General features: G+C 43.4%; 1 protein-coding gene across 2 annotated transcripts in view; it reads left to right on the top strand.

Annotated features, from left to right (window-relative positions):
- Positions 1-27,874, top strand: part of LRRC74B (leucine rich repeat containing 74B) — a 412,716-nt gene that overhangs the window by 158,874 nt on the left and 225,968 nt on the right. For both annotated transcript variants that reach the window (XM_085634037.1, XM_085634038.1), the window contains exon 3: positions 15,806-15,948. In XM_085634037.1, coding sequence (XP_085490163.1) covers positions 15,806-15,948 — 143 coding nt within the window. The remainder of the gene's footprint in view (positions 1-15,805; positions 15,949-27,874) is intronic.

Below are 27,874 nucleotides of genomic sequence, written 5' to 3'. Positions count from 1 at the left end.
ATATGTGATTAAAAAAAAAATTATGCCCCCCAGGGCCCGCCGCGTGCCTCGTGTGCGGCGGGCCCAAAAAGAATGCCACCTGGGCCCGCAGCACACGGGGCACGCGGCGGGCCCTGGGGGGCATAATTTTTTTTTAAAACAAATGTTGGGCCAACCGCATGCCCGGTGTGCTGCGGGCCCAGGTGGCATTCTTTTTGGGCCCGCCGCACACGAGGCACGCGGCGGGCCCTGGGGGGCATAATTTTTTCTTTTAATCACATATATGTAGCCTTGAAGCCAAACAAAGTCTCTACATTGTAAATAAACCAAATATACATAGCTTCATGTTGTTAAATACTTCAAAAAAATAAGATAACTGTGTTTGTTGTAGGAAAAACTGCAAACTAAAATGCCGCAAAATTACCGCTAAATTTCCATATTTGTGCCGCTAAATTTCCATATTTATGCCGCTAAATTTGCTAATCCATGCCGCTATATCCTGGTGGGTCTGATTAAAGAAATAGTGGTTCTGCCACTTATTAGCTTCAAAAAAGCATATGATATGTATTCATTTTTATATCCTTCTAATCCAGAGGTCTTAAAACTGTGGGGCGCGCCCCTCTGGGGGGCGTGGATGGGTTCCCAGGGGGGCGCTAATGCCTCTGAAAGTACATGTAAATGAAGATGGCCTGGAAGTGCAGTGATCTTTATTTGCTGCATTTCCAGGCCGTCTTCATTTACACCCAGGCCTTGAAGTGAAAGTGACAACTGTTAGCAGAGTGCGGTGGGGTCGGGGGTCAGTGAGTGTGCTGGCAGGATCAAAGAAGTTTCTAAGGGCAAGTGTTTTGTGCTATCACAGTCTTTTAAGTGTGTATTAAATAATGCAATAACATAAGAATTGAAAAATATATGCAAGTTAAACTAACTGGTGATAAATGCACTCTTTTAGGTAATGAAACCTCAGTTTGCAACTACCATCAGTGTAGATGTGTGTGTATGTGTGATAGCATTTTGAGCATAGTTATGGATTTCCTGCATTTGCCACATACTCTATCATCTGCTGCGTGATTTGCAATTTTAAAAAAAACTCATTTCGAGCTCAAACTGCAGCAGCAACAGGCAGCAGCAACACGTTACCTTGCAGCGGGACGCCCTTTCTAAAGGTTGACTGGTCACCTTTCTGTTGCTTATTGCTGTATGTGGGTGTTAAAGTGGTACTAATGAGGGGAAATACATACCAGGACACTGTTAACAAGTCGAAAAATGGCAAAATAATGCAATAATGCTATCACAAAATAGGCAAGATTATGCAGCATTATTCGCCTCTGCTTGTTGCATAATTTGGCCTTCTGCCACATAATTCCAGCGGCCCTGTTTATAGTGCTATGAGGTCCCAGCCTGTAGCAGAAAGCACTCTGAATATGTAAGTCAATATTTTAAAATAGTATTTAAATAGTCTAAACTAGGCTGCTGCTGCAGCAAAATGATGCAGTGATTGAGGTAAAACAAGTTCTTACATAATATACTTTTTAGTAATAAGTAATAAAACTGTATCTAATGCAGACATTTTTGTAAGTGCCTCCACAATTCCAAATCTCAGCTAACACCCCTACATTACATCTAAAAAAAAAAAAATCTTTGCCGCCATGAAGCTTTAAGCAGGGCCACTGGAATAATTCAGTAGGAGAGGACAACATTATGCTGCAGGGTTGACTAAATAATGCAATAAGAAAAGGTTAATTATGCGGCACATTTTGTGGTTAGCATTACTTCATTATTTTGTTATTTTAACTCATGGTAACGCTGTCAAGGGAAATATTTCATCTCGCCCAAATACAGCCGTAAGCAACTACAAGATTGCCAGTCAATCTTTGCAAAGGGCCTTCCACTGCTCCGAACACTTTGCCTCATTTTAAGTAACTTTTGTTCCGTTTAAACTAAAATCAAGTTTTTTTTGTTGGAATCTGCAGATTATGGATTACGTAACAAAAAGGAAAACTCATAATTCCAGTGGCCCTGGCTTTAAGTGACTCAATCAATTAATGGCTGGTTTCTTTTTAATCTTTCTGCACTACCACCACACCCTTCGCTTTCAGGCAGAGGCACCTCAAAGTCAATATTAACCATTCTGGAGCAGTTTTTTGTGTGAAAGCTGAGCCCATGGGGTGGCAGGTAGAAGGCCAGCAGGGTTGCATTCAGATGCAGAGCCCTAATCCTCTTGACTACTGGAACCTCACAGTAATAGTCTAAAAGACAGAGGAAAGGATTGAGATTCATTGATATTGTCAAAGAGAAGGCCCAGAATAGGGAGCAATGTATGGGGGCTCATTTTTATGTTGACAAATGGCCAGAGATAGCTTCTTCAGAGAGATACCAGAAAGAAGGGGACAATATAAGTGGTCTCTTTTTTAATTTCTTTTTAAAAAGGCCATTCATTAGTGAAGCTGGTGCTGCTGCCAGGTGTGTAAGTGGCCACTGCTGGTTATCATTAGGGAAGCAGATGAAGCAGGACTGGGGCTCAGGGGTTTGAGGGGCCCACTGCATCACAATTATCACAGTTTACCTTTAAAAAAAGGGGCATGGCAGAATATTTTTCTTTCTAGCATTAGGGCCGAGGTGATGATCCGCCAAGGTGGGGAAGAGGTAAAAGATGCAAAACTCAGGACTGCAGTTATGAGAATTGCAGCAGGTGTAGTTGCATTGGGGTCAAAAAGTGGGAGGGGCTCACAACACCCCAATTATGGGGGTAAGTATGTTTGGGATAATACATGTTTTTGTTTGATGCTTTTGCTGTTTTAGAAGTCTCATATTTAGGGCCTTATGTAGGTAGCCTAACATTTACCACTTCATAAATACCGAATTTTACTGATTCGGTATTTATGAAGTGGTAAATGCTATGTAGGTATTCAGTCGGTACAAATTACCGAATCGGAATTGGTCGGTAATTTAGAATCGGTATTTACCGATTCGGTAATGGTAACTGGCTTCCCATTGATTCCTATGGGCCAGGAGGCCCATAGGAATCAATGGGAAGCCAGTTACCATTACCGAATCGGTAAATACCGATTCGGTAATGGGGAGAGCACAATCAAGGGTGGCAGGGTGTCACAGTGACACCCTGTTGCACCCCTGATTCCTGCATGTGTGCACATGTGGCACACATTCATGCCCTAAGGGCATGTATGTCTGCCACATTGCACACTTCTAAGTGCCAAAAAATGCTTTTTCTAAGCCATTCGTCATTTACCACCAACTTTTAGTTGGTGGTAAATAACGAATCCACACAACACCCACACACTCCCCCTACATCTAATTTCAGGATTCGGTATTTACCGAATCGGTAAAATTACCGATTCGGTAAATTACCGAATCCTGAAATGTCCCCCCTACATACCAAAAGCCTGAATACCGGTCGGTAACATGATTTTTACCGAAAATCGGCCGTTACCGACCGGTATTAGGCTACCTACACATGGCCCTTAGTGAGGTTTATAAGCTATAGAAAAAGTAATCCTGAAATCAGCTCATAAACCCCACTCCCTATACGCATCCATTTCCCTCCTACTCCCCCAATCCTTGCCATAATGTTTTGGAGGGGGGCCCTGACTTCGAAATATTTTGCTTAGGGGGGGCTCTGAGCAAAAAAGATTAAAGACCTCTGCTCTAATCTGTTAGGACTCAAATCTAATACAAATATATGTATCTTAATTACATCGAAACCAAAACCAGAATGATAAAACCTTTTGTTTCTCAAATATGATTTTATAATAAATTCATGTGAATCATGTATTAAAAAAAGGAATAAATAAATGCATACACAGATAAACACCATGAATTTAAAAAAATATAAATGACATGAAGTGAACACAAAACAATGACTCTACTGATCACACCACCATATATAAGAGACATCAACATAAATTCAAAGAAAACACATTTAGACAAAGTGTGAAATATTTTGAGAAAATATCACACCAGAGTGAAATGAATCTGTCTTGATCTGGGTGATCATTTACACTTGATATTGATCGTCGACGTTTCGACCCCTGAATGAATGCAAAATTATACTCGTCTGTAACAGGGTCTTCCTCAGGACTAATAGAATCTGTGTATGGCCTGTTTAGGGAAAATGAGGATACTTCAATGTTTTGAAAAGGTTTGGATAATTTTTTCTCAAGTCTCTCGAGTGTAATCAGCTTTTCATTTAATGTATTACCTAAGGGTATAACTGATGACCCTAGAAAAGATGTTTCATCATGCCCTTGTATGAGTCTAGCAATGTATTCTTCACTTTATGCAAGTGTATCTGACATTGCACATCGGTTCAATAATTTGAGAGAAAAATACCCTTGCAGACCAGCGTCTGCTCTATTAGATCAATATAGGATAATGGGGTAACCCAGTTATGCGCAGGACCTAGGGATTTGTGCATTAAAGAAATAGTGGTTCTGCCACTTATTAGCTTCAAAAAAGCATATGATATGTATTCATTTTTATATCCCTCTAATCCAGAGGTCTTAAAACTGTGGGGCGCGCCCCTCTGGGGGGGCGTGGATGGGTTCTGTTGTACTCTCACATGAAGTAGATGCTGTCAGCCATGTAAGATCTTTTAGTACCTTTATTCCAGTTGTACAGCAAGTAGGTTCACAGGTACATCAAACAGGTAGTACAGGTAACTGGATAAGATAAGTAGGGTTGCCCAGTGGTCAGTTCTTGGTAGTAACTAACCCAGTAGTATAAAACCTGTATCTAACCCCCTTGGTAGTATCTAAACCCCACCAGGAGCAGCCTGCCTGCTGCTCAGCCCATCTGTAACTGTCATCTGTCACCCAGTCAGACTCCCAACGTTCTATGCATCACAGCATCCTCAACATTCTACTCCAAACACACACTGTGGCTGAACAGCAGGAGAACTGGGAAACAGCAAGATATGAAATTACTATGCAGGGCATAACAGGTTCCCAGGGGGGCGCTAATGCCTCTGAAAGTACATGTAAATGAAGATGGCCTGGAAGTGCAGTCATCATTATTTGCTGCATTTCCAGGCCGTCTTCATTTACACCCAGGCCTTGAAGTGAAAGTGACAACTGTTAGCAGAGTGCGGTGGGGTCGGGGGTCAGTGAGTGTGCTGGCAGGATCAAAGAAGTTTCTAAGGGGAAGTGTTTTGTGTTGTCACAGTCTTTTAAGTGTGTATTAAATAATGCAATAACATACGAATTGAAAAATATATGCAAGATAAACTAACTGGTGATAAATGCACTCTTTTAGGTAATGAAACCTCAGTTTGCAACTACCATCAGTGTAGATGTGTGTGTATGTGTGTTAGCATTTTGAGCATAGTTATGGATTTCCTGCATTTGCCACATAATCCATCATCTGCTGCATGATTTGCAGTTTAAAAAAAAACTCATTTCGAGCTCAAACGGCAGCAGCAACAGGAAGCAGCAACACGTTACCTTGCAGCGGGACGCCCTTTCTAAAGGTTGACTGGTCACCTTTCTGTTGCTTATTGCTGTATGTGGGTGTTAAAGTGGTACTCATGAGGGGAAATACATACCAGGACACTGTTAACAAGTCGAAAAATTGCAAAATAATGCAATAATGCTATCACAAAATAGGCAAGATTATGCAGCATTATTCGCCTCTGCTTGTTGCATAGTTTGGCCTTCTGCCACATAATTCCAGCGGCCCTGTTTATAGTGCTATGAGGTCCCAGCCTGTAGCAGAAAGCACTCTGAATATGTAAGTCAATATTTTAAAATAGTATTTAAATAGTCTAAACTAGGCTGCTGCTGCAGCAAAATGATGCAGTGATTGAGGTAAAACAAGTTCTTACATAATATACTTTTTAGTAATAAGTAATAAAACTGTATCTAATGCAGACATTTTTGTAAGTGCCTCCACAATTCCAAATCTCAGCTAACACCCCTACATTACATCTCAAAAAGAATAAATCTTTGCCACCATGAAGCTTTAAGCAGAGCCACTGGAATAATTCAGTAGGAGAGGACAACATTATGCTGCAGGGTTGACTAAATAATGCAACAAGAAAAGGTTAATTATGCGGCACATTTTGTGGTTAGCATTACTTCATTATTTTGTTATTTTAACTCATGGTAACGCTGTCAAGGGAAATATTTCATCTCGCCCAAATACAGCCGTAAGCAACTACAAGATTGCCAGTCAATCTTTGCAAAGGGCCTTCCACTGCTCCGAACACTTTGCCTCATTTTAAGTAACTTTTGTTCCGTTTAAGCTAAAATTAAGTTTTTTGTTGTTGGAATCTGCAGATTATGGATTATGTAGGAAATGAAAACTCATAATTCCAGTGGCCCTGGCTTTAAGTGACTCAATCAATTAATGGCTGGTTTATTTTTCAACTTTCTGCACTACCACCACACCCTTCGCTTTCAGGCAGAGGCACCTCAAAGTCAATATTAACCATTCTGGAGCAGTTTTTTGTGTGAAAGCTGAGCCCATGGGGTGGCAGGTAGAAGGCCAGCAGGGTTGCATTCAGATGCAGAGCCCTAATCCTCTTGACTACTGGAACCTCACAGTCATAGTCTAGGAAACAGAGGAAAGGATTGAGATTCATTGATATTGTCAAAGAGAAGGCCCAGAATAGGGAGCAATGTATGGGGGCTCATTTTTATGTTGACAAATGGCCAGAGATAGCTTCTTCAGAGAGATACCAGAAAGAAGGGGACAATATAAGTGGTCTCTTTTTTAATTTCTTTTTAAAAAGGCCATTCATTAGTGAAGCTGGTGCTGCTGCCAGGTGTGTAAGTGGCCACTGCTGGTTATCATTAGGGAAGCAGATGAAGCAGGACTGGGGCTCAGGGGTTTGAGGGGCCCACTGCATCACAATTATCACAGTTTACCTTTAAAAAAGGGGCATGGCAGAATATTTTTCTTTCTAGCATTAGGGCCGAGGTGATGATCCGCCAAGGTGGGGAAGAGGTAACAGATGCAAAACTCAGGACTGCAGTTATGAGAATTGCAGCAGGTGTAGTTGCATTGGGGTCCAAAAGTGGGAGGGGCTCACAACACCCCAATAATGGGGGTAAGTATGTTTGGGATAATACATGTTTTTGTTTGATGCTTTTGCTGTTTTTGAAGTCTCATATTTAGTGAGGTTTATAAGCTATAGAAAAAGTACTCCTGAAATCAGCTCATAAGCCCCACTCCCTATACACATCCATTCCCCTCATACCCCCCAATCCTTGCCATAATGTTTTGGAGGGGGGCCCTGACTTCGAAATATTTTGCTTAGGGGGGGGCTCTGAGCTAAAAAGTTTGAAGACCTCTGCTCTAATCTGTTAGGACTCAAATCTAATAAAAATATATGTATCTTAATTACATCGAAACCAAACCAGAATCAAAAAACTTTTTGTTTCTCAAATATGATTTTATAATAAATTCATGTGAATCATGTATTCAAAAAAGGAATAAATAAATGCATACACAGATAAACACCATAAATTTAGAAAAATATAAATGACATGACGTGAACACAAAACAATGACTCTACTGATCACACCACCATATATAAGAGACATCAACATAAATTCAAAGAAAACACATTTAGACAAAGTGTGAAGTATTTTGAGAAAATATCATCCCAGAGTGAAATGAATCTTGTTAATCTGTCTTCATCTGGGTGATCATTTACACTTGATATTGATCGTCGACGTTTCGACCCCTGAATGAATGCAAAATTATACTCGTCTGTAACAGGGTCTTCCTCAGGACTAATAGAATCTGTGTATGGCCTGTTTAGGCAAAATGAGGATACTTCAATGTTTTGAAAAGGTTTGGATAAGGGTCTAAAGTGGAGAGACATTGTGTCTCTACTCACCTTCTAAGAAGTTCCACCCTGAATTCTTTTGGACACCACGACAGCTTGTACACAACTGGTGACCTATCAAAAAATAATAAATGGCTGTCACCACCTACATTTAAAGGACATACTCAATTTTAGTGCGCCCTTGTAGGGACTGTACCTTTATCTGGCGTTAGTCCTCACAATCTGTAGTAGTAATAGGTCCAAGGCACAGCCGTGCCTCTGTATCTATATCAGAATAATGTTTATATTTATATGCATGTCTTCCTTTTAAAACAAGCATAAAGACTTGTTTGTCTGCTGTTATAAAACAAATTAATTCATGCTAATGAACGCACACTAACCTCGGCGTCTGGCGCTCGGGGTTCAAGGAACAAATCACTTGCAAATCCGCTTTGAATATCACGGGGCCAACTGCCTCCTGAAAACTGTTATGTATGAGGAAAAAGGCTATTTACTTGCCTTTGAAGCCTTCAAGAAAAACGAAATAAAAGATGCCTCTATTAGTTCTATGTAACAAATAATGTTAATTTAACATCCATAGTTGCAATGGATAGTGAAGCACCTTACCTCCGGCCTCTAAATGTGCCGTCCGAAATCGGGGATTCACCCTACTCTGATGAAAACTCTCCTTAAATAGTTTCTACATTCGGCAAATAGAGCGTGTCCGTAGCGTCCTCGTGTAAGGGAGCTACGTACGGCGCAAGACTGCCATCCAGTGGGGATCGCCTACAAAGAGCGTGCGTAATTAAAAGCAATGGAGCGAAGTAAACTCACTCGGATAAGTGAAGTATCGAAAAAATTGTGTTTTGAACAAACGAGCTCAATCATTTTAAGTTTCTAACCAAACTTATCTATTTAAACTGGAAATGGGCCATTCCATTGTATTGGCTCCAACGTTTAAGCCAATACAATGGAATGTATGCTCTATATGTAATATCTAATATGTCTCTCTAATGGCTTCCTATAGAGAGATGTATAAAGCTCATTATTTTCACTGTGTACAGTGAGATCAAGGAAATCCACCTTTTCTTTGCTGTATGTCATAGTCATCTCGATATCCTCAGATATACCATTAAGCCAAATACAGAATTCTTCTAAGGAATCTGAGTTGCCTGTTCATATCATGAGGACGTCGTCGATATACCTCTTCCACAGAGTAATATTCTCTGTGAAAGGGTTATCTGAATTATAGATGTTCTTATCCTCATAGTGATCCATATAAAGATTCTCTATATCAGGAGCAAATCCAGCCCTCATGGCGACTCCTTTGGTCTGGTAAAAGTATTCTTTTTGGAATAAGAAAAAAATCTTAGTCATCGCCACATCAAGTAGTCCAATGATAAATTCTGTGGGTACCCTGTGTGGTCTTTCTCTACGTTCCAGAGTTTCATGGGCTAGTGCTAGAGCTTCTCTTTGTGGGATACTCGTATACAACGAGACCATGTCCATTGTTAGTAGTATCTGGTCGTCTTTATCATAGGTGCGGCCTTCTATCCAGTTGATGACCTCCAAGGTATCACGGATTTAGTATCTAGTCTTAGAAACCCAAGGTTGCAGAAAAAGATCTACATACCGGCACAGGGGTTCCAAGACTGATCCACATCCGGACACAATGGGTCTCCCTGGTGGTTTATCCCTGTTTTTATGGACGTTCGGGAGTGTGTAAATGGTTGAGACTCGACGCTCTTTCTGATTAAGGTAACCAAACTCCAATTCACTTAGGTAGCCATCCTCCAATCCATGTGTAGTCAGTGTTTTTTTTAAGTTTAGCTACTTCTTCGGTGGGATCTCCCCTGATTTTACGCTAATTCTCCTCAACTTGTAGTTCTGTCTTAATCTCATTTACATAATCATCTCTGTCCTGAATCAAGATTGAGCCACCCTTGTCAGCTGGTTTTACTACCAAGCTAACATTATTTTTGAGTGTCTCCAAACTCAGCTTCTCTTCTTTAGTGATGTTATGTTTAATGTATTTTTTGGTATCGAACAATTTAAGAACATCTTGTAATACCACTTGTTCAAAAATCAAGATTTAATTAGACATTGAATGTGTAGGTGGTGAGAAGGTTGAGGGTGTTTGTAAAGGAGTGGCCGGTGATCTATTGATATTGAGAGGGCTTGGATGTTTGTGAAAGAAATGTTTCAATCTTATCTTTCTGAAGAAGCGGTATAGCTCAATTGTAGTTCCAAAGCTATTACTGGGTGCGGTGGGTACATAACTTAGTCCTTTGGAAAGGACCGACAATTCTGTAGGAGCTAGTGAATGTTTGGACAAATTGATGACAGGATTTGTATGGTCATCTTCTTGATTGTTACGTGAAAAAGGGTCTGAGTCAACTACCAGCGGTACGTTTGCCTCCTTGTTTGTATCTCTCCGTGTGTTTGGGGATAGAATCTCACCGATCCCCTGCCTCTCCCTCTGCCCCTGCTCTACCCTCTGCTCTGTCCTCTGTTCAGTCCCCTGCCGGGCACCCTGTCTTCTGACCATCCTTGAGGTTGCCCCCACCTCTGTGTGTTGTCCATCTGTGATCCCCTAAAAAAGGACCTGAAGTTAAATCTGTATATGCCCCGGCTTGATGGTTAGTCCCCTGATTACTTGGGCCTGCGGGTGTTTGTAATCAACTCCCTGAGGGATCACTATTTTCGTAGTCACTTTCGGGACCACTTGAATAAGAGGACTCTGAGAAGGTTTTATATTTCCGGCCCCCTTGTCTCCCTCTGTTCAAATAATGGCCCTGATTATCCTGTTGGTAATACTCTTCTGTGATGTAAGGATAAGTGACTTTTTTATCATATGTTCTCAAGTCTCTGGCTAACTTATCCAATTTCCTGTTCAAAGTAATCGTATTGAATTCTGCCACTGTTTTATCTAGTCTCTCCAAAGCTTCTTTTCCATTGGTCAATGCACTGTCGTCTATGATATCTTTCCTTAAATCTTCAATTTCCTTCATCAATTTTTTCATATACTCCAATGCAGTTTCTACTCCAAGCACCAACCAGTGCCTGGAGCAGTTATTGGCAACAAAACTGACATTTTCACGAAACTTAGGTATTTCTATAAATATAGCCGGCTCATTTCTCACCTGTAAGCCTACAGGAATAATGTTGGGCTGAAGATATTTCGTTAATAAATGGCCATGTAATCTTGTTCTTATTAATTTTTTCTCAAGTCTCTCGAGTTTAATCAGCTTTTCATTTAATGTATTACTTAAGGGTATAACTGATGACCCTAGAAAAGATGTTTCATCATGCCCTTGTATGAGTCTAGCAATGTATTCTTCACTATATGCAAGTGTATCAGACATTGCACCTCGGTTCGATAATTTGAGAGAAAAATACCTTCGCAGACCAGCGTCTGCTCTATTAGATCAATATAGGATAATGGGGTAACCCAGTTATGCGCAGAACCTGGGGATTTGTGCATTAAAGAAATAGTGGTTCTGCCACTTATTAGCTTCAAAAAAGCATATGATCTGTATTCATTTTTATATCCCTGTAATCTGATGGGACTCAAATCTAATAAAAATATAGGTATCTCAATTACATCGAAATCAAACCAGAATCAAAAAACCTTTTGTTTCTCAAATATGATTTTAGAATAAATTCATGTGAATCATGTCTTCAAAAAAGGAATAAATAAATGCATATACAGAGAAACACTATAAATTAAAAAATATATAAATGACATGAAGTGAACACAAAATGACTCTACTGATCACAACACCATATATAAGAGACATCAACATAAATTCAAAGAAAACACATTTAGACAAAGTGTGAAATATTTTGAGAAAATATCATCCCAGAGTGAAATGAATCTTGTTAATCTGTCTTGATCTGGGTGATCATTTACACTTGATATTGATCATCGACGTTTCGACCCCTGAATGAATGCAAAATTATACTCGTCTGTAACAGGGTCTTCCTCAGGACTAATAGAATCTGTGTATGGCCTGTTTAGGGAAAATGAGGATACTTCAATGTTTTGAAAAGGTTTGGATAAGGGTCTAAAGTGGAGAGACATTGTGTCTCTACTCACCTTCTAAGAAGTTCCACCCGGAATTCTTTTGGAAAGCACAACAGCTTGTACACAACTGGTGACCTATCAAAAAATAATAAATGGCAGTCACTGCCTATATTTAAAGGACATACTCAATTTTAGTGCGCCCTTGTTGGGACTGTACCTTTAGCTGGCGTTAGTCCTCACAATCTGTAGTAGTAACAGGTTTCTCATTGCGAGTGGTCGCGTATGCTCGCGACCGCTCGCGATGAGAAACTACCAGTCCGCGTTGAGAAAGCTGCCGCTCGAGTAAAAATCTACTCGAGCAGCAGAAAACTATAGCTCGCACTGTGCAAGATGCCGTTTTCAATGATTGCACAGTGCCGGTTGCTTGTCCGCACTGTGCAATCATTGAAAACGACATCTTGCACAGTGCGAACAGGGTACTACGCAGTTCGCAAAGTGCTACGCGTAGCTCGCATAGTGCGAAGTGCACTTTGCGTAGTTTCGCGTAGTGCTACTTCGCGAACTACGCCCAGGGGCTAGGTCTGGTGCACCCTGCCCGCCCTGGGCCAATGGTAGAGTTAATATTTCCCAAACTATACGTGGCTGTTTTCCTGCCCAAACCAGTGAAATTATTAAAGATCTGAGTGTTTTCAGAAAGGCGTGGGTCAGTTGCAATGGCAGATTGGCGAAAATATATAATAATTTAGGCAGGACTGTCATGTTCGTGATTGCAATGCGCCCGGCCAGTGAGATTGTAAGTTTGGACCAGACAACAATTTTACCTACTATCCATGTAATTGTACGACCGTAATTCATATCCCAGAGCTCCTGCATGTTACTGCTCAGCCATATCCCCAGATATTGGACCAGGCCTGATGCCCATTGGATAGGATAATCTGGTTTGAAGTGGGCCGTCGAGAGGGTAAATGGAAGTAAGGTAGATTTAGCTGAGTTTATTTGCATGCCTGAGAGGCCTCCAAATTTAGTGAGTTCGCGAAGCACTGGATTTAAATTTCCTTTTGGGTCTCTCAAATATAATGTGATGTCATCTGCATATAAAGATATAATTAGGTCTCTGGTTGAGAAGTCTAATACTCGTGTTTTGTGATGCTGTCTAATTCTGGCGGCAAGGGACTCCATAGCAATGGCAAACAAGAGGGGTGAAAGAGGGCACCCCTGCCTAATACCACGTGTGATATTAAACGGGCCGATATCAAGCCATTTGCGTGAAGTCTGGCAGTTGGCTTCGAGTAAAGAAGTCCAATTTGTTTAATGAAGAGGGGGCTTAGTCCAAGTTTGGTCAAAATGGTAAACAGATATTGCCATTCCAGTGAATTGAACTCCTTGGTGGCGTCCAGGAATGCCACCAAGGCTGCTGTTTGGGGGTCAAGTTGATGCAGCACTGAAAAAAAGGTCCTCAGATTATGTGACGTAGAACGCCCCTGTATTAACCCAGATTGGTCAGGTCTGGCGATAAGTGGAAGGAGGGGTTGCAGTCTACTTACAAGAAGCTTTGTATATATTTTACTGTCAATATTAATGAGTGAGAGGGGTCTGTATGAGCCACAACGATCCAGGTACTTACCAAGTTTGAGCTGTGTGAAAATAATTGCTTTTCAAGTAGAAGTGGGTAGTGAGCCATTCTGCAACGACTCTTGGTACATTTCCATGAGATGAGGCGCAAGAAGTGTAGCATAGCATTTATAGAATGCGGTGGTCAGACCATCCGACCCGAGGGCTTTGTATGCTGGGAAACTGTTTATCACTTGCACTATGTTATCAATGGTAAAAGGCTCATCTAGGTATTCCCGATGTGTATTACTGAGACAATGTAGTTCCAGTGAGTCTAGATATATTGTAAGTTCGCTTTCTATGTGGGAAGACGTAGATGTATATAATGAGGTGTACAATTCTGTAAAGTATCTCCTGCGGGCCTCTAATTGGATTATCATCTTTATCAAGAATTTCTGTTATATATGAAGAGCTATGTTAGGGTTTTCGAATATTGGCCAGCATTTTGCCTGGACAGTCACCTTCCCCATAGCGCCTAGCTGTAGCATATTTCCCCAGGAACTTAACTTCCCTATATGCCTCCTCTTCAAATTCTGAAATTTCCCACGTATAGGTGCTAGATATGATCGGTCGTTAGTGTCAAAGTATTTGAGCTCCATATCCCTGATGGAAGATTCCAACTTTTGTATGGTGTGTCGTATGACTTTCACAACTCCTGCTTGTCGAGCAATGCATTTCCCTCTAATTACAACCTTAAAGGCCTCCCAGAGTATAGAGGGGAATGATACCGAGCCTTGGTTTAAAGAAAACTACTCTACAATATCACCTCTGATTTCTTCTCGGAATGCCGCATCCCTCAAGGCATGGGGAAGCAGTCTCCACATAAATCACGTCTGATTGTCGAGGGGAATGCCACTTTAAGGGAGCATGGGGCATGATCAGATAAGGTTCTGGGTAAATGACTAGCAAACATTTCTCCAACTTAATGCCTGCCTCAAGAAGGTGTTATTTTTTTGGTGAGAAGACCTGGCTAAAACTTTTAGTAGCTAGGGCTTTGCTTAAAACAACTTGGTTGTAGCATGACGAGGCCCATACACCCATGGCGAGACCCGTGATGCAAAGTAGCGCAAAACAGCACAAAGCATTTTTTGCACTACTGCGTAGAGTAAAAAAGATTTTGCACTGGAAAGTAAATTGTTTATCAAGACTTTGAGCCAGTTTGCATCACATTGCACTGGCACAAAGTCTTAATAAATCTGCCCCTCAATCTTAGTCTTTCACACTCATTCTCGCTACTTGTCATTCACTCTCAGTTTCACCACAGACACATGCCCACACATACAAACAAGCACACATAAACATGCTAACTCTCACTGCGTTCCCACAGCATACATTTAAATGCATTTTATTTTACTTACCACAACTAATAGAGAAAGTTCCGCTCTAGCGCCAGATATGTAATTTTTTATCATGCACATAGTGAATCAAATACGATTATTTACTAGTAGCTTAATAAAAAATGGGCAAAAATGGAGGTTAGAGACCAAGACCCACATTGGTGCGCCGCCCCAAAGTTCTTGGCACAGATTTTGCCACCTCTGAAGCCAGGGGTCGCAAAAGCAGTGTACGGGGTAGCAGCTGCAACCCTTGGTGACCCATAAATGACTTCCAAGTTTATGAATTGTTAAAAACACAGCTTGCAAAAGTTTGCAGGCTTACAAAATGTTGCACACCCCTAATCTTGGCCTCCTACAAATCTCAAACAAAAGGACCAGGAAATACACATTAGACTAATAGCGACAAACACCCTCAAATACACACCTAAAATCGGGGTACGAATGCATAGGTACGGATTGAGGCTCATGAACCCCTGTATGAGCAACCTTTATTTTAGGGCAATATAACCAGGCTTATTAACTTTAAACAGTGCCACAGTGCTGTTGAAGACAGTGAACATCATGTAATGTAAAATCATTGCACATATAATATAATCTAATAATTTCTTATTGCAAACAAGACCTATTTGTCCCTTGGGCTATATTTGCAACTGCGCTATTTCCACCACACTGGGGCTAATTTCCCTTCTTCCAAGGCCAACACATAATTTCCCTTTTGCCAATTCAATTGGTTGTTCCCTAAATTAATCCCCCCCCCCCCCAAGCTGGGCCAGTAAATGCTACATTATGTCGAAAAATAGGCTGATTCAGTGGAATGTACACTGATTGGTTAAAAAATCTTCATGCAGTTCTCTTCAGAGTATTGTATTGAACTTTATATGTCTATGGCCTTGCATTAAATAACATGAGAAATGCGGTGTTTTACAGAGTAGTCAATGTTTACTGCTACATTGGAGCAGCAGCTCTATGGTTTTGTCAGTAAAATACACCTGTTCCTCTGACATCCTATTTTGTTGTATGTGTGACTTCTAAAAGTAGCCCAGAACTTTCTCTTTTCTCAAACAGAAACTAAAACGGTGTATGATCCCACGGGCAAGGAAAAATACTTGGAAGCCTGCCAGGCGTACGGTGTTGTGCCTATTTCCTACTTTCTTCGTCATATGAAGGACTCTGAGCTGACCATGATGCATCATGGACTCGGCCCACAGGTACGTTACGTAGCATAGAAGCGACATGTCTAGTAGACCAGTGGATGTGGTAACCACTGGCACTGTAACTAACCTAAATATCGAAGAGGGTATGGCACACATGAAATTGAGGGTGGTCTACAAACCCATGAGGATTTGAGCTACAGCTAATAAGGGGACTTTAAAACCCAACAGGTTTCAGCCCACAGTACTTAAAGGGACAAAAATACATTGGAAATGGGCCCCAGGTACCCAAGTGCTTTGATCATTTGATAGGTGAGTAGTGGAACTGAAGGTTGGGGAGTGCGATGTGAAAGTAAGTTTCGATTTCTTTATTTCATGCCATGGACATTAGCAAAAGCATCACAAACCATGGTAAGTGATTATGTCTCATGTGTACATATAATATCTGACCGGTGGAAAAGTGTAAATTCTATGTTAGCATAAACGGCAGCCATTTTGACTGTCGTGTCCATTTCGTTTTTGTCGTATTCATTTTACTCTTTTCTGTTCGAATTTCCATCCCACCTGTGTCCTCAACTTTAGCTGACCTCTCTGACATGGTCAATCTGATGTACGTGCTGAGGGGTTGCAACTGCTGGTGCACCTGGTCTCAGATGTTATCAAATGATTGCTTATTGCAGCCATAAACATTCCTTACTCCCCCTCCTTATCTCCTGACCACCTGGTCAGCCATCTGCTCTTGTTTGCCTATAGCTATTTCCGTGCTTAAACTTGTTTCTTCCAGTTTTCTTTCCCATGCGATTATATTGCCACAAACAGCATATAAGAACGATGGTTTTTGCAATATGTGTACTTTCTCCTACAACACTATAGGGTGTTGCTCGGACGCGGTCCCATTCATGAGTGTTTTATAAACTTGGTTTGTTTTACTTCAACTCCAGTGCCGATCTCTCTCTGTTAGTCTTCGGACCCATGTACGAGAGGGTGACCCTGCACCAATGTGCCCTCACAGGGGTAGATTTCCACAGGCCTACGGCCTCTACTGTATCAAATTTGCATAATATTTTTGTTATGCTAATTTCAGCTACACATGTCAATGATGGTCTATTTTTCTTTCATAATTATGACAAATGTAGATAGCTGTGATGCTTTTTCGACATACGTCTTTCATTTACTTGTAAGGGTGTATAATTTAGAGTGAATTCTTGCACTATTGGTCTCACCATATGTCAGCATCACTGGGATGCTTTTTAACCCAAATGAGCTCAATTTCTGGGCAACTTATCTTCAAATTTAGAGAACTTGCATACCCTTGATACCAGAGAACTCACAATCATCCCAAAAGAATCTGTGAATTACACAAATAAAACCAATGACCATAAATAAAGGACATACAGCTTTCCATTCTCGTAGATTTCAATTGCTGATGGGACCTGGTGGTTGGGGAGCAGATATGTCTTGCACCTTGGCATCAGGTCTTAGTGACTCACAATATATTTGTAATGACTCCGCATTGGCCTGTGGTTGTAGGCGTTGGTATATGTATGTTGCTTTCAAAACCCAAGAAAAAGATATGATCAATAAAAAACCATAAGGGCTCACCTCTCATTTACTGAAGAGCACAGAGGAGTGATTGAAAAAGAAGCCCAAAGTGACTGACTACACAGACATCAAATCTATCTTATGAGCACAAAGAAGTATTCTGAAATGCCCATGAGGACCGAGCCCAGTAATCAATAGTGATATTAAAAGTCTATAACAGTTGGCCCCAAAGAGACTGAGGTAAGCCTAATTGTCCATTCTGATTAGGCCTACAAGAACCCTGGAAGCCGATGTTTAAACCATTGTTGTTGAATGGTGAGTGATATGTTTCCTACTGGACCTGTTAACATAATTTAATTGCAATAGCTTTGATATCTTCTTTGATCATTTGACAGTAGTGATTGAATGGTTCCTTTTTAGGTCTCGCCTACGCAGCGCATGCGTTGCATAGGAGGAGACCTATAGGAATCGATTCGCCTTTTCTCCCAAAAGCGTGCACGCTTTGTATTGCTTTCAATGGCAACGCGGGCACGTTTGGCGATTCCCTTGCGGGAGCGAGCTTTGAAACCATCTGTTTGTAATTAACTTTCAAACAGATGGTTCCCTCTGCTCGCTTCCGCAAGGGAAACAGGCGCAGGCCCCCTCCCCCTGCTGCCTCCTCCTCTCCTCGTCAAAGCCTTCCAGCGCAGCCTTTGCTCTACCGCTCCTGTCAGTCAAAACTTTACCAGCCCAGCCAAAGCAACCAAGGTGGTAATTACGATGTCTGGTGGATCGCCACCGCCCGCATGGCGGTGGCGGTGGCGATCCGCCCGACATTTCCCTCCTCCCACCGCCCATTTCCCCTCAGCCACATTAGTATTGCGCGGGGGACCCCGGCGGACGGAAAGACCGTCTGCCAGTTTTCCACCGGTCAACCGGGTGGAAAAGGGCCTAGACACCACCATCCATATTACAATGGGCAGCGGTGCAGGGCTTTCCATGGTGGAAACCCCGCCATGGAAAGCCAGGCAGAGTTTGCTTTTGGGGGCCTGTTGCGGGCCCCCAGGGTATTGGGGGGTGCACATGGGGGTAGGTACCCCCCTACATTGTCATGGACAAGGTGGCAGGCACCGCGCGGTGCCTGTCACCTTGTGCATGACAATGCACAACGTGCATTCCCAGCATTGTGGGAATGCTGGGAATAGGGGATGCCACTGCCACGGTGGCAGTGGCATCCAAATTGCCAGTGCGGGACCGCCACACCACTGGCGGCCGGTCCCAGCACCGCTAGGGTGTCCGCCCGCCATCCTAATCGGCCCCCAAGTATCTTCACTCTCAAGAAAACGCTGGTAAATAAGCCCCCAAGTTCGCTCATTCAAATCTCTTCCTTCAGGTCATTAAATAGGTGCAAACAACATTTAAACCTTGAAGGGCCACGCGATGCCCCGGTTTTAGCATTGGCATTTAGTACTAACTTGTAGTTTCCATTATCGGTTCGATAAAACGGGTGCTAAACATTCCCCTTGCTACTTAGCACCAGAGTCATAATGAGGTGCAAACATCACACTTGCTTGGGCGCAAACGTTAAATTGCACCAAGGCGTTTTGTCGCCGTTATAATTTCAAGTGTCCACGTGACGCCGTAAGTGCTTCATTAATGCGTGGAGGCTTTGTTCCTGGAGCACGCACCAACCTGCCTCGCGTCAAGTCCCTGGTGTCTCCCACTTACGCCCCCTGACCACTTCCAGGAAGGAGGGCCCAGCCACCTAGACCAGCCCGCCTCCTCAAAGGAAGCCCTTGACCTTTGTCTGATCTTGACCCCTGATTTTGGGCATCACCCGCCTACGCCACAGCACCAGGAGAGGAGAGTTCCGCATGCCAAGAGTAGGGACGGAGTAGGTAACTTCACAGCACGGGGCGAGGGCTCGCTCAGACACCCACCTTTACCTCATTCAGCAGGAACACACTGGAGTTGGAAAGCGACATGCAACTCCGCGGCTTCTCTGCAGGCGAGCAGGAGGCGAAGCAACGGGGCAGGTCCTGTCAGCATCGTCCACGGGAGCGCACTAACTGACTGCATAGCCCACACCGCACAGACCCAGCCCACTGTGCAAGCCCAGCCCACGGGATCTCAGCATCAGCGACCCGTCTGCATCAGGGTCGACGGAGCCAGAGTGGGCTCTGCTGCCTCACTGCACACACCCCGCACACGGGACCTGTGTGCATCAGCAATCTGACTGCATCCCGACAAGCCCAGCTGTTTTTCCCTGTGGGCCCCGGTGCACACAGCCTGCACAGAATGTAACACCATCAGGAAAAACTGTGGTCCAGGATGCCACTAACTCATAGCAGACATCTTGCACACAAAATCTGTGAGCTTAAGCAACCCGTCTGCATCAGTCAGGATCGGTGAAGGCCCAGTGGTGTCATTCTAACTCACTGCACACACTCTGCACGCATCAGTAATCTGACTACAGCAGGCCCAGCCCAGTTGAGTTCACTGTGGGCCCCACTGCACGCACCCAGCACAGTTCCACTGAATGTAACACAATCAAATCACATAGTGCCGCGCCATCTAACTGCAAACACCCTGCACACCGGGTCTGTGAGAACATCAGCAAACAGTCTGCATAAGGATCAACAGAGCCCCAGTTCTGCCCTCCTAACTGCACACACCCTGCACACACGATCTATCAGCATCAGAAATCTGACTGCATCAGGACCGATGGAGGCACAGTGGTGCCCTGGTACTTCACTACACACACCATGCAAAGAGGATTTGTTGCATCACAAATTTGATTGTATCAGGGCCAGCCCAGGTGTGTCCCCTGTGGGCCCCACTGCACACACCAGCACATAATATAACACTTTCAGGACAAACTGTGACCTGGAGCTGTGCCGCTATCTTTCTGCACACACTATGTACACAGAGTCAATAATCACCAGGACTCTGACTGCATAAGGACCACTTGTGCCTTAAGTGCACTCCTAACTCGATGCACGCGCAAGCTCAGGCCATTTGAGCCTCAGAAATTTGACCCTAGTGGTGTCCTCCTGAGTCACTGCTCATCCCTACACACAGGACCCGAGAGCATCATACATCTTACTGCACCATCCCTTTTGTGTCCCATCTCGGACACCAGTGCAAACACCCAGTACAGGATATAACACTATAAGGACAAAACTTGCACCAGTACTGTGCCGTTAACTCATTGAACACACCCTGCACACAGACACTGTGAGCATAAGAGAGCTCATACTGCATCAGAACCAAAGATGCCACTGCGGTGCCCTGCAGCTTCACTGCATACACCTGAAAACAGGACCAGGCTCCGCTGCACACCCCAAGCAAATATTACAACACTACCAGGACCAACTGTGACCCAGTGCTGCGCCACCACCTAACTGCACACACCCCACACACAAGACCTGTGAGCACCAGCAATCTGTCTTCATCAGGGTCAGCACAGCCCCAGTCTTGCCCTTCTAGCTCATATAACACATCAGGACACACTTGGGACACCTCTAAATTGTACATGTCATTGGCTCTGCCAAGGATCCTCAAGGCAATAACAACTCTACATGTCATTGACTCTGCCAAGGATCCTCAAAGCAATACAAACTCCTCATAGTACCATTGACTCTGCCAAGGATCCTCAAAGCAACACCAACTCTACATAATGCTGTTGCATCGGCCAAGGATCCTCAAGGAAATAAAAACTCTACATACCATTGGCTGTGCCAAGGATCCTCCAGGCAAAAAAACTCTACATAGTACCATTGACTCTGCCAAGACTCCTCAAAGCAATACCAACTCTACATAATACTATAGACTCTGCTGAGCCTTCTCAAGAAAAAATGGAGTCAAAATTCTACACAGTACAAATGGCTCTGCTAAGTCTCTGCATAGCAAGGTGGAGTGAAAATCCACATGGTACCATTGGCTCTACAGTAAAAGGGTCTGAGCTCACTCTGTGGGACCGCCAGAGGAGGGGGAGATGCAGCTGGAATTGGCTAAACAAAATACAATACCCCTAAAAGATAATTCATTTAAAGGTGAAGGTCCAACCAGCACATTTTTGCCGGTGCAGAGACAGAATATCGATGCAAAAATATCGACTTGTACAAATATCGAGGTAAAAATATCGTGGGTCAGAGACATCGACAGACCTACTTTTAGGTGTGTGTTGTGGTGTTCATGGGTGTGAAGGGTGGGAAGTAATTTATTTTTTACTGATGAATTAATAATTTGTTGGTAATTTATTTAAATTAATTAATTAGTAATTAATTATGGTAATTGTGTAATTAATTTTAGGTGTGTGTTGTGGTGTATATAGGTGTAAATGATGGGAAGTAATTTATTTTTATTAATGAATTATTAATTAGTTGGTAATTAATTTAAGTTAATTAATTAGTCATTAATTATGGTAATTGTGTAATAAATTTTAGGTGTGAGTTGTGGATATTCTAGCGTTAAAGAATGTGTACTCAATGAATGTTTATTATCTTTGTTTATTAATATATTTTAAATTCAATATTGATTATGTTAATTATGGAAATAGATTTAAATAATAATGTTGAAGTCTTTTTTTATTGGTGCAGTGTTATAGGGTAGAAAATAAAATTAATATAAATATGTTTTAAAAAATTGTTTGTTAATATTTGCTCTTTTTAAATAAATATTGTTTATAAATGTATTTAATAATTTATTATAATAATATTTGTATCTTTTTGTTATATGTAATTAACATTATAATGTGTTCTTTTTATATGTTTAATATATTTAATTGTATATTATTAAAATATTGTTTATTTGTTTTTAAGATTATTTAATGTTTTTCAATTATTTAAATGTTATTAGTAATTTTTGTTTCTCTGCTATCCAACACTTTCCCTACTGTTCCACTCACTGGAGTGAGAATGGTAATTTTGACCCCTCCGCTATCCAGCACTTTCCCTACTGTTGCAGTCCTTGGAGTGGGAATAGTAATTTTTACCCCTCCGCTATCCAATACTTTCCCGACCTTTTGCACTCACTGGAGTGGGAATAGTAATTTTTACCCCTCCGCTATCCAGAACTTTCCCTACTGTTGCACTGACTGCAGTGGGAATAGTAATTTCTACCCCTCCGCTATCCAACACTTTCCCTACTGTTGCACCCTTTGTAGTGGGAATAGTAATGTTTACCCCTTCTCTATCCAGCACTTTCCCTACTTTTGCAATCCCTCGAGTGGGAATAGTAATTTTTTACCCCTCCGCTATCTAACACTTTCCCTACTGTTGCACTCTTTGGAGTGGGAATAGTAATTTTTGCCCCTTCGCTATCCAGCACTTTCCCTACTGTTGCACTCATTAGAGTGGGAATAGTCATTTTTAGCCCTCCAATATCCAACATTTTCCCTACTGTTGCACTCATTGGAGTTGGAATAGTAATTTTAATTATTTTGCTATCCAACATTTTCCCTACTGTTGTATTTATTGTATTATGAAATGTACGTTTTAATTTTGTTTTAATAGTTTAATGTTTTAATTAATTATAGAATGCTTTTTTAGTTTTAAATTATTGATATATGTATATATGTTATTTTTATATATTTAAAAGTAAGAAAATGAAATAAAAATAATAGTTAATAAATTATTTTAAAGTAAATATATGTATAAATTATTATGTTTGCATGTTTATATATTTTTTTATTAAGTTTATTTTTTATATTTAGTTAGAATGTATATTAAATTAATTTCTTTTTGTTAAAGATAATATTAATATTTGATATATTTAATATATATTATTTCTATTTATATTTTTAGATCAATATTTTTTACATCTGTATTTTTAACTTCGATATTTTTGATTCTATATTTTTATGCTTACCTGTTTAAGTATAGGGAGTCAATATTTTTGATTTCTATATATTTTTTCGATATTTTTTACATCGATGTTTTTAGCATCGATATTCTATCAGTGAACCATTTTTGCCCATTGAATGGCCGACAAAGCAAAGTCCCAGAATAATCCAGGAACTAGTTGGACTAACTAGAAGCAACCACCTTCTGCACTCATCTTTCAGTAGGAGCAAGTGCTACAACAGGTACAACAAGCATTGGCATAGCCAATTGGTCTCGCCTTTGGGACCTTATAAGTGTTTAGTTATCCAGCACAATATTCTTGGTGCAACAACATCTAGGGGCCGATTCCGATCCTGTATTTTTTTCCCCGTCCGACTCGTATCGGTAAATTTTTCCATACAAATCGTACAAGTCCCGTCCGACCCGTGAAGTACGATTCATACGGAAAAATACAACTTTTCCCGATCCGATTTGTACGGATCTGCCCGATCCTTACAAACCAGATCGGGAAAAGTTGTACCAGACGGACCCGGACACTTTTCCGTACAAATTGTAAAAATGCAGTCCAACCGTACTAGTACGATCCGGACCGGCTTTCCGATTAACGATTTGTACGGAAAACGTCCTGTACACGGGGAATGCCATTACCCACTACGAAGTGAACTTTGTACAACTCGTATCCCGGGAAAAGTTGTTCCCGGGGTGCTAGTCGTACAGGGGTATGAGTCGTACAGACATACACCCCCGTGCGTTGTGTATGTATGGTGCGTACCCCAACATCGCGTATGTACTGTGCGTACCCCCAACATCGCGTACCCCAACATCGCGTACCCCAACATCGCATACCCCAACATCACGTATGCACGGTGCGTACCCCCAACATCACATACCCCAACATCGCGTTCCGCAACATCGCGTATGTACGGTGCGTACATACGCGATGTTGGGGTACGCGATGTTGGGGTATGCGATATTGGGGTACGCGAGGTTGGGGGTACGCACAGTACAAACGCGATGTTGGGGGTACACACAGTACATACACGATGTTGGGGTACGCACAGTAACACAACGCACGGGGGTGTATGCCTGTACGACTCATACCCCTGGGGACTCTGCTTTTACAGCTGTTTTTGGCTCCCGTAAGAAGAGAGCCGTACGGAGTGCCGTAGGGACGAATCGTACTTGCTGGGCTGGAAACCGCTGCTTAAGTACATACAGACGTCACGCACAAGCTGTTCCGGATCAGAATCGTTGGTTAATTTTAGCTGTATGGTCTTTTGTACGACTTGTATGGAAAGAGGCTTTCTGTACGAATCGTACTTCCTAGGTTGTAAGAAAAGTTTACCGGGTACGAGTTGTATGGGGAAAACGCTCCATACAATGATTTGTACGGCCTTTTTCCAGGAATGGAATCGGCCCCCAAGTGTTGCATGGCTAAACACTTATAAGGTCTTAAAGGCGAGACCTATTGGCTATGCCAATGCTTGTTGACAGATGGTTGCATTGTAGTCCAGAAAGACACAACTGCTGAGAAGGCACCATTGTGGTGTTTAGTGATCTGGCATGTTTATTCTCACCAGGTTTTGTTAACATTGTATTATCTTCCGAGGGACTCTACACTAGGTTACAATTTTTTATTGGTGACAGCTGCTTCTAATGTGAGTTAGCATAGGCTCATGCATCAGAGAAGGAGCAAGATGGAAACGTTTCTGTGGCAGTATGCATACTTTTGTGGACAACTTATTAGGGGTTATTCTTGTTATTTGTGTGATATTGCATGGTTCTGATGGGATGAAATTGTCAGGAAGAGATTTTGTCAGTTTGAAGCATGCCTTTGCTCCACATCTTCATCAGATCAAAGAACTAATTGTTGATTTTGATTGCAGACCCTTCCCTCTGGGTCCCGGGGATATCAGTCGTTTTTGGAGAGTATTCAGGGTGGTACTCTTGAGTAGGCCTGGATTCATATTGCACACCAGTTGGATTCCCTAGGTATTCCCTTTGAACTCTTGATTTTCTGAGAATAGCCACATCCACAGAGTGGCAGCAGGTTCGGAAGGATTATGCAGTCTAGAAGATCTATGAGGTTTTACTGCTAAGAAGCTATGTTTCTACATAAGTCCTGCTAAATTGGTAAATTTGAGCTCTTTTCCTAAGGTAAAATAGTACCTAGCAACCGTCTTTCAACAATACAGCTGTTCTAAACTTGAATTGGGGTAATCTGACAAGAAGTATGCAAATATAGTGGATTTCAAAGTGTTTGTCAGAAAGCACCTTTGATAACCCGACTCAACAGAAGCAATCAGCTAAACTAGGAGGACTCAGCTCTAGCTGGCAGTTATTTTTAGGGAAATAATGTAGGTCAAAATAGTGTTACACATGAGGTTGTCACTCTGAGCATAAGACTGGGCATTATTGAGAATAATGATGAAGCCACAAAGGAAAATGTCAATGAGGCTGAGAATTGGATCAGCACATGGCGCCGATCACGATCCTGTAAAAACCGGGTACGAACCGTCGGACGGAGCATATTCTCCGTCCGACGCGTACCCGGTCGTCAAAATCTACCAACATGGAATTACGATTCGCACGGAAACACCATTTCCGTACGAATCGTACAAAACCCCGACCGACGAAAAAAAAAATACAAATGCGATCCGGGAAAGCGCCGACCTGACGTCGGGACGCTCGCAGCCTGCCATTCACGAACCAGGAATTACGATTCGCACCGACGTCATCCCGCACGGTGAATATTATCCGGCAGCCAAAAACTGCCGGGAAATCAGGACGACGCGAACAAGGAGGACCTGTACGCGACGGACAGACAGGACGACGCGAACAAGGAGTACCCGTACGCGACGGACAGACATGGACCCGAACCTACGTGTCATCCCGGCCCTCATAGCAGTCGACCTCCTCTACAGGTTACGACGCAGACGCCGCAGAAGGTCAGAACAACTAAGGGAGGGGGGAAGGGGGGCGGGGTGGCAGGACCAGGGCAGGCCACAAACCCCCCACCAAAGTCACACAGCACACATGCCCTGGACATACCTGACTCCCAGGCCCTGGTCACTACGAGGGGGCGTGTCCAGCTAAGCCAGCGACCGCCACAACGGAAGTTCTTGACGACGCGAACCGGCAACACAACCAGACAGGTACGTCCCGTACCCACGCCTTAAGAGCGTGGGTACGAGTCGTACCACGCCCACACCTACGTCACCCCAACAATGGCGGGACGGCTCGTACCCACGTGGCAAAGGCCTGGGTACGGGCCGCACAAGCATCACATAGCGTGGGGACGGATATGTACAGACCGTACCCCCACCCCGTATGCATGGAGCGTACCCCCACCCCAACAGTGTAAGTACGACCCGTACCCTCACCTGCATATGCAAGGAGCGTACCCCCCATGCCAACAGTGTAAGTACGACACGTACCCCCACCCGCATATGCAAGGAGCGTACCACCAACCCCAACAGTGTAAGTACGACCCGTACCCCCACCCGCGTACGTATGGAGCGTACCCCCACCCCAACAGTGTAAGTACGACCCGTACCCTCACCTCGAATGCATGGAGCGTACCCCCCACCCCAACAGTGTAAGTACGACCCGTACCCCCACCTCGAAAGCATGGAGCGTACCCCCCATGCAAACATTGTACGTACGACCCGTACCCCCACCCGCGTACGTATGGAGCGTACCCCCACCCCAACAGTGTAAGTACGATCCGTACCCTCACCTCGAATGCATGGAGCGTACCCCCACCCCAACAGTGTAAGTACGACCCGTACCCTCACCTCGAATGCATGGAGCGTACCCCCACCTCAACAGTGTAAGTACGACACGTACCCCCACCTCGAATGCATGGAGCGTACCCACATCCGTGTATGTCATGTGCGTACATATTGTGAAATAGGAGGGGTGTGTGCAGAGTCCTCCCAGCAGTGCCCTGAGACAGGAGGGGTGGGTGCCTAACACTCCCAGCAGTGCCATGAGACAGGAGGGGTGTGTGCAGAGTCCTCCCAGCAGTGCCCTGACACAGGAGGGGTGGGTGCCTAACACTCCCAGCAGTGCCCTGAGACAGGAGGGGTGGGGGCTTATCACTCCCAGCAGTGCCCTGAGACAGGAGGGGTGTGTGCAGAGTCCTCCCAGCAGTGCCCTGAGACAGGAGGGGTGGGGGCCTAACACTCCCAGCAGTGCCCTGAGACAGGAGGGGTGGGGGCCTATCCCTCCCAGCAGTGCCCTGAGACAGGAGGGGTGTGTGCAGAGTCCTCCCAGCAGTGCCCTGAGACAGGAGGGGTGGGGGCCTATCACTCCCAGCAGTGCCCTGAGACAGGAGGGGTGGGTGCAGAGTCCTCCCAGCAGTGCCCAGAGACAGGAGGGGTGTGTGCAGAGTCCTCCCAGCAGTGCCCTGAGACAGGAGGGGTGGGGGCCTAACACTCCCAGCAGTGCCCTGAGACAGGAGGGGTGTGTGCAGAGTCCTCCCAGCAGTGCCCTGAGACAGGAAGGGTGGGGGCCTATCACTCCCAGCAGTGCCCTGAGAGAGGAGGGGTGGGTGCAGAGTCCTCCCAGCAGTGCCCAGAGACAGGAGGGGTGTGTGCAGAGTCCTCCCAGCA

This window comes from Triturus cristatus, chromosome 11, assembly GCF_964204655.1.
Source record: "Triturus cristatus chromosome 11, aTriCri1.1, whole genome shotgun sequence".
Taxonomy (NCBI): Eukaryota; Metazoa; Chordata; class Amphibia; order Caudata; family Salamandridae; genus Triturus; species Triturus cristatus.
This window is presented reverse-complemented; position numbering and strand designations above follow the sequence as displayed.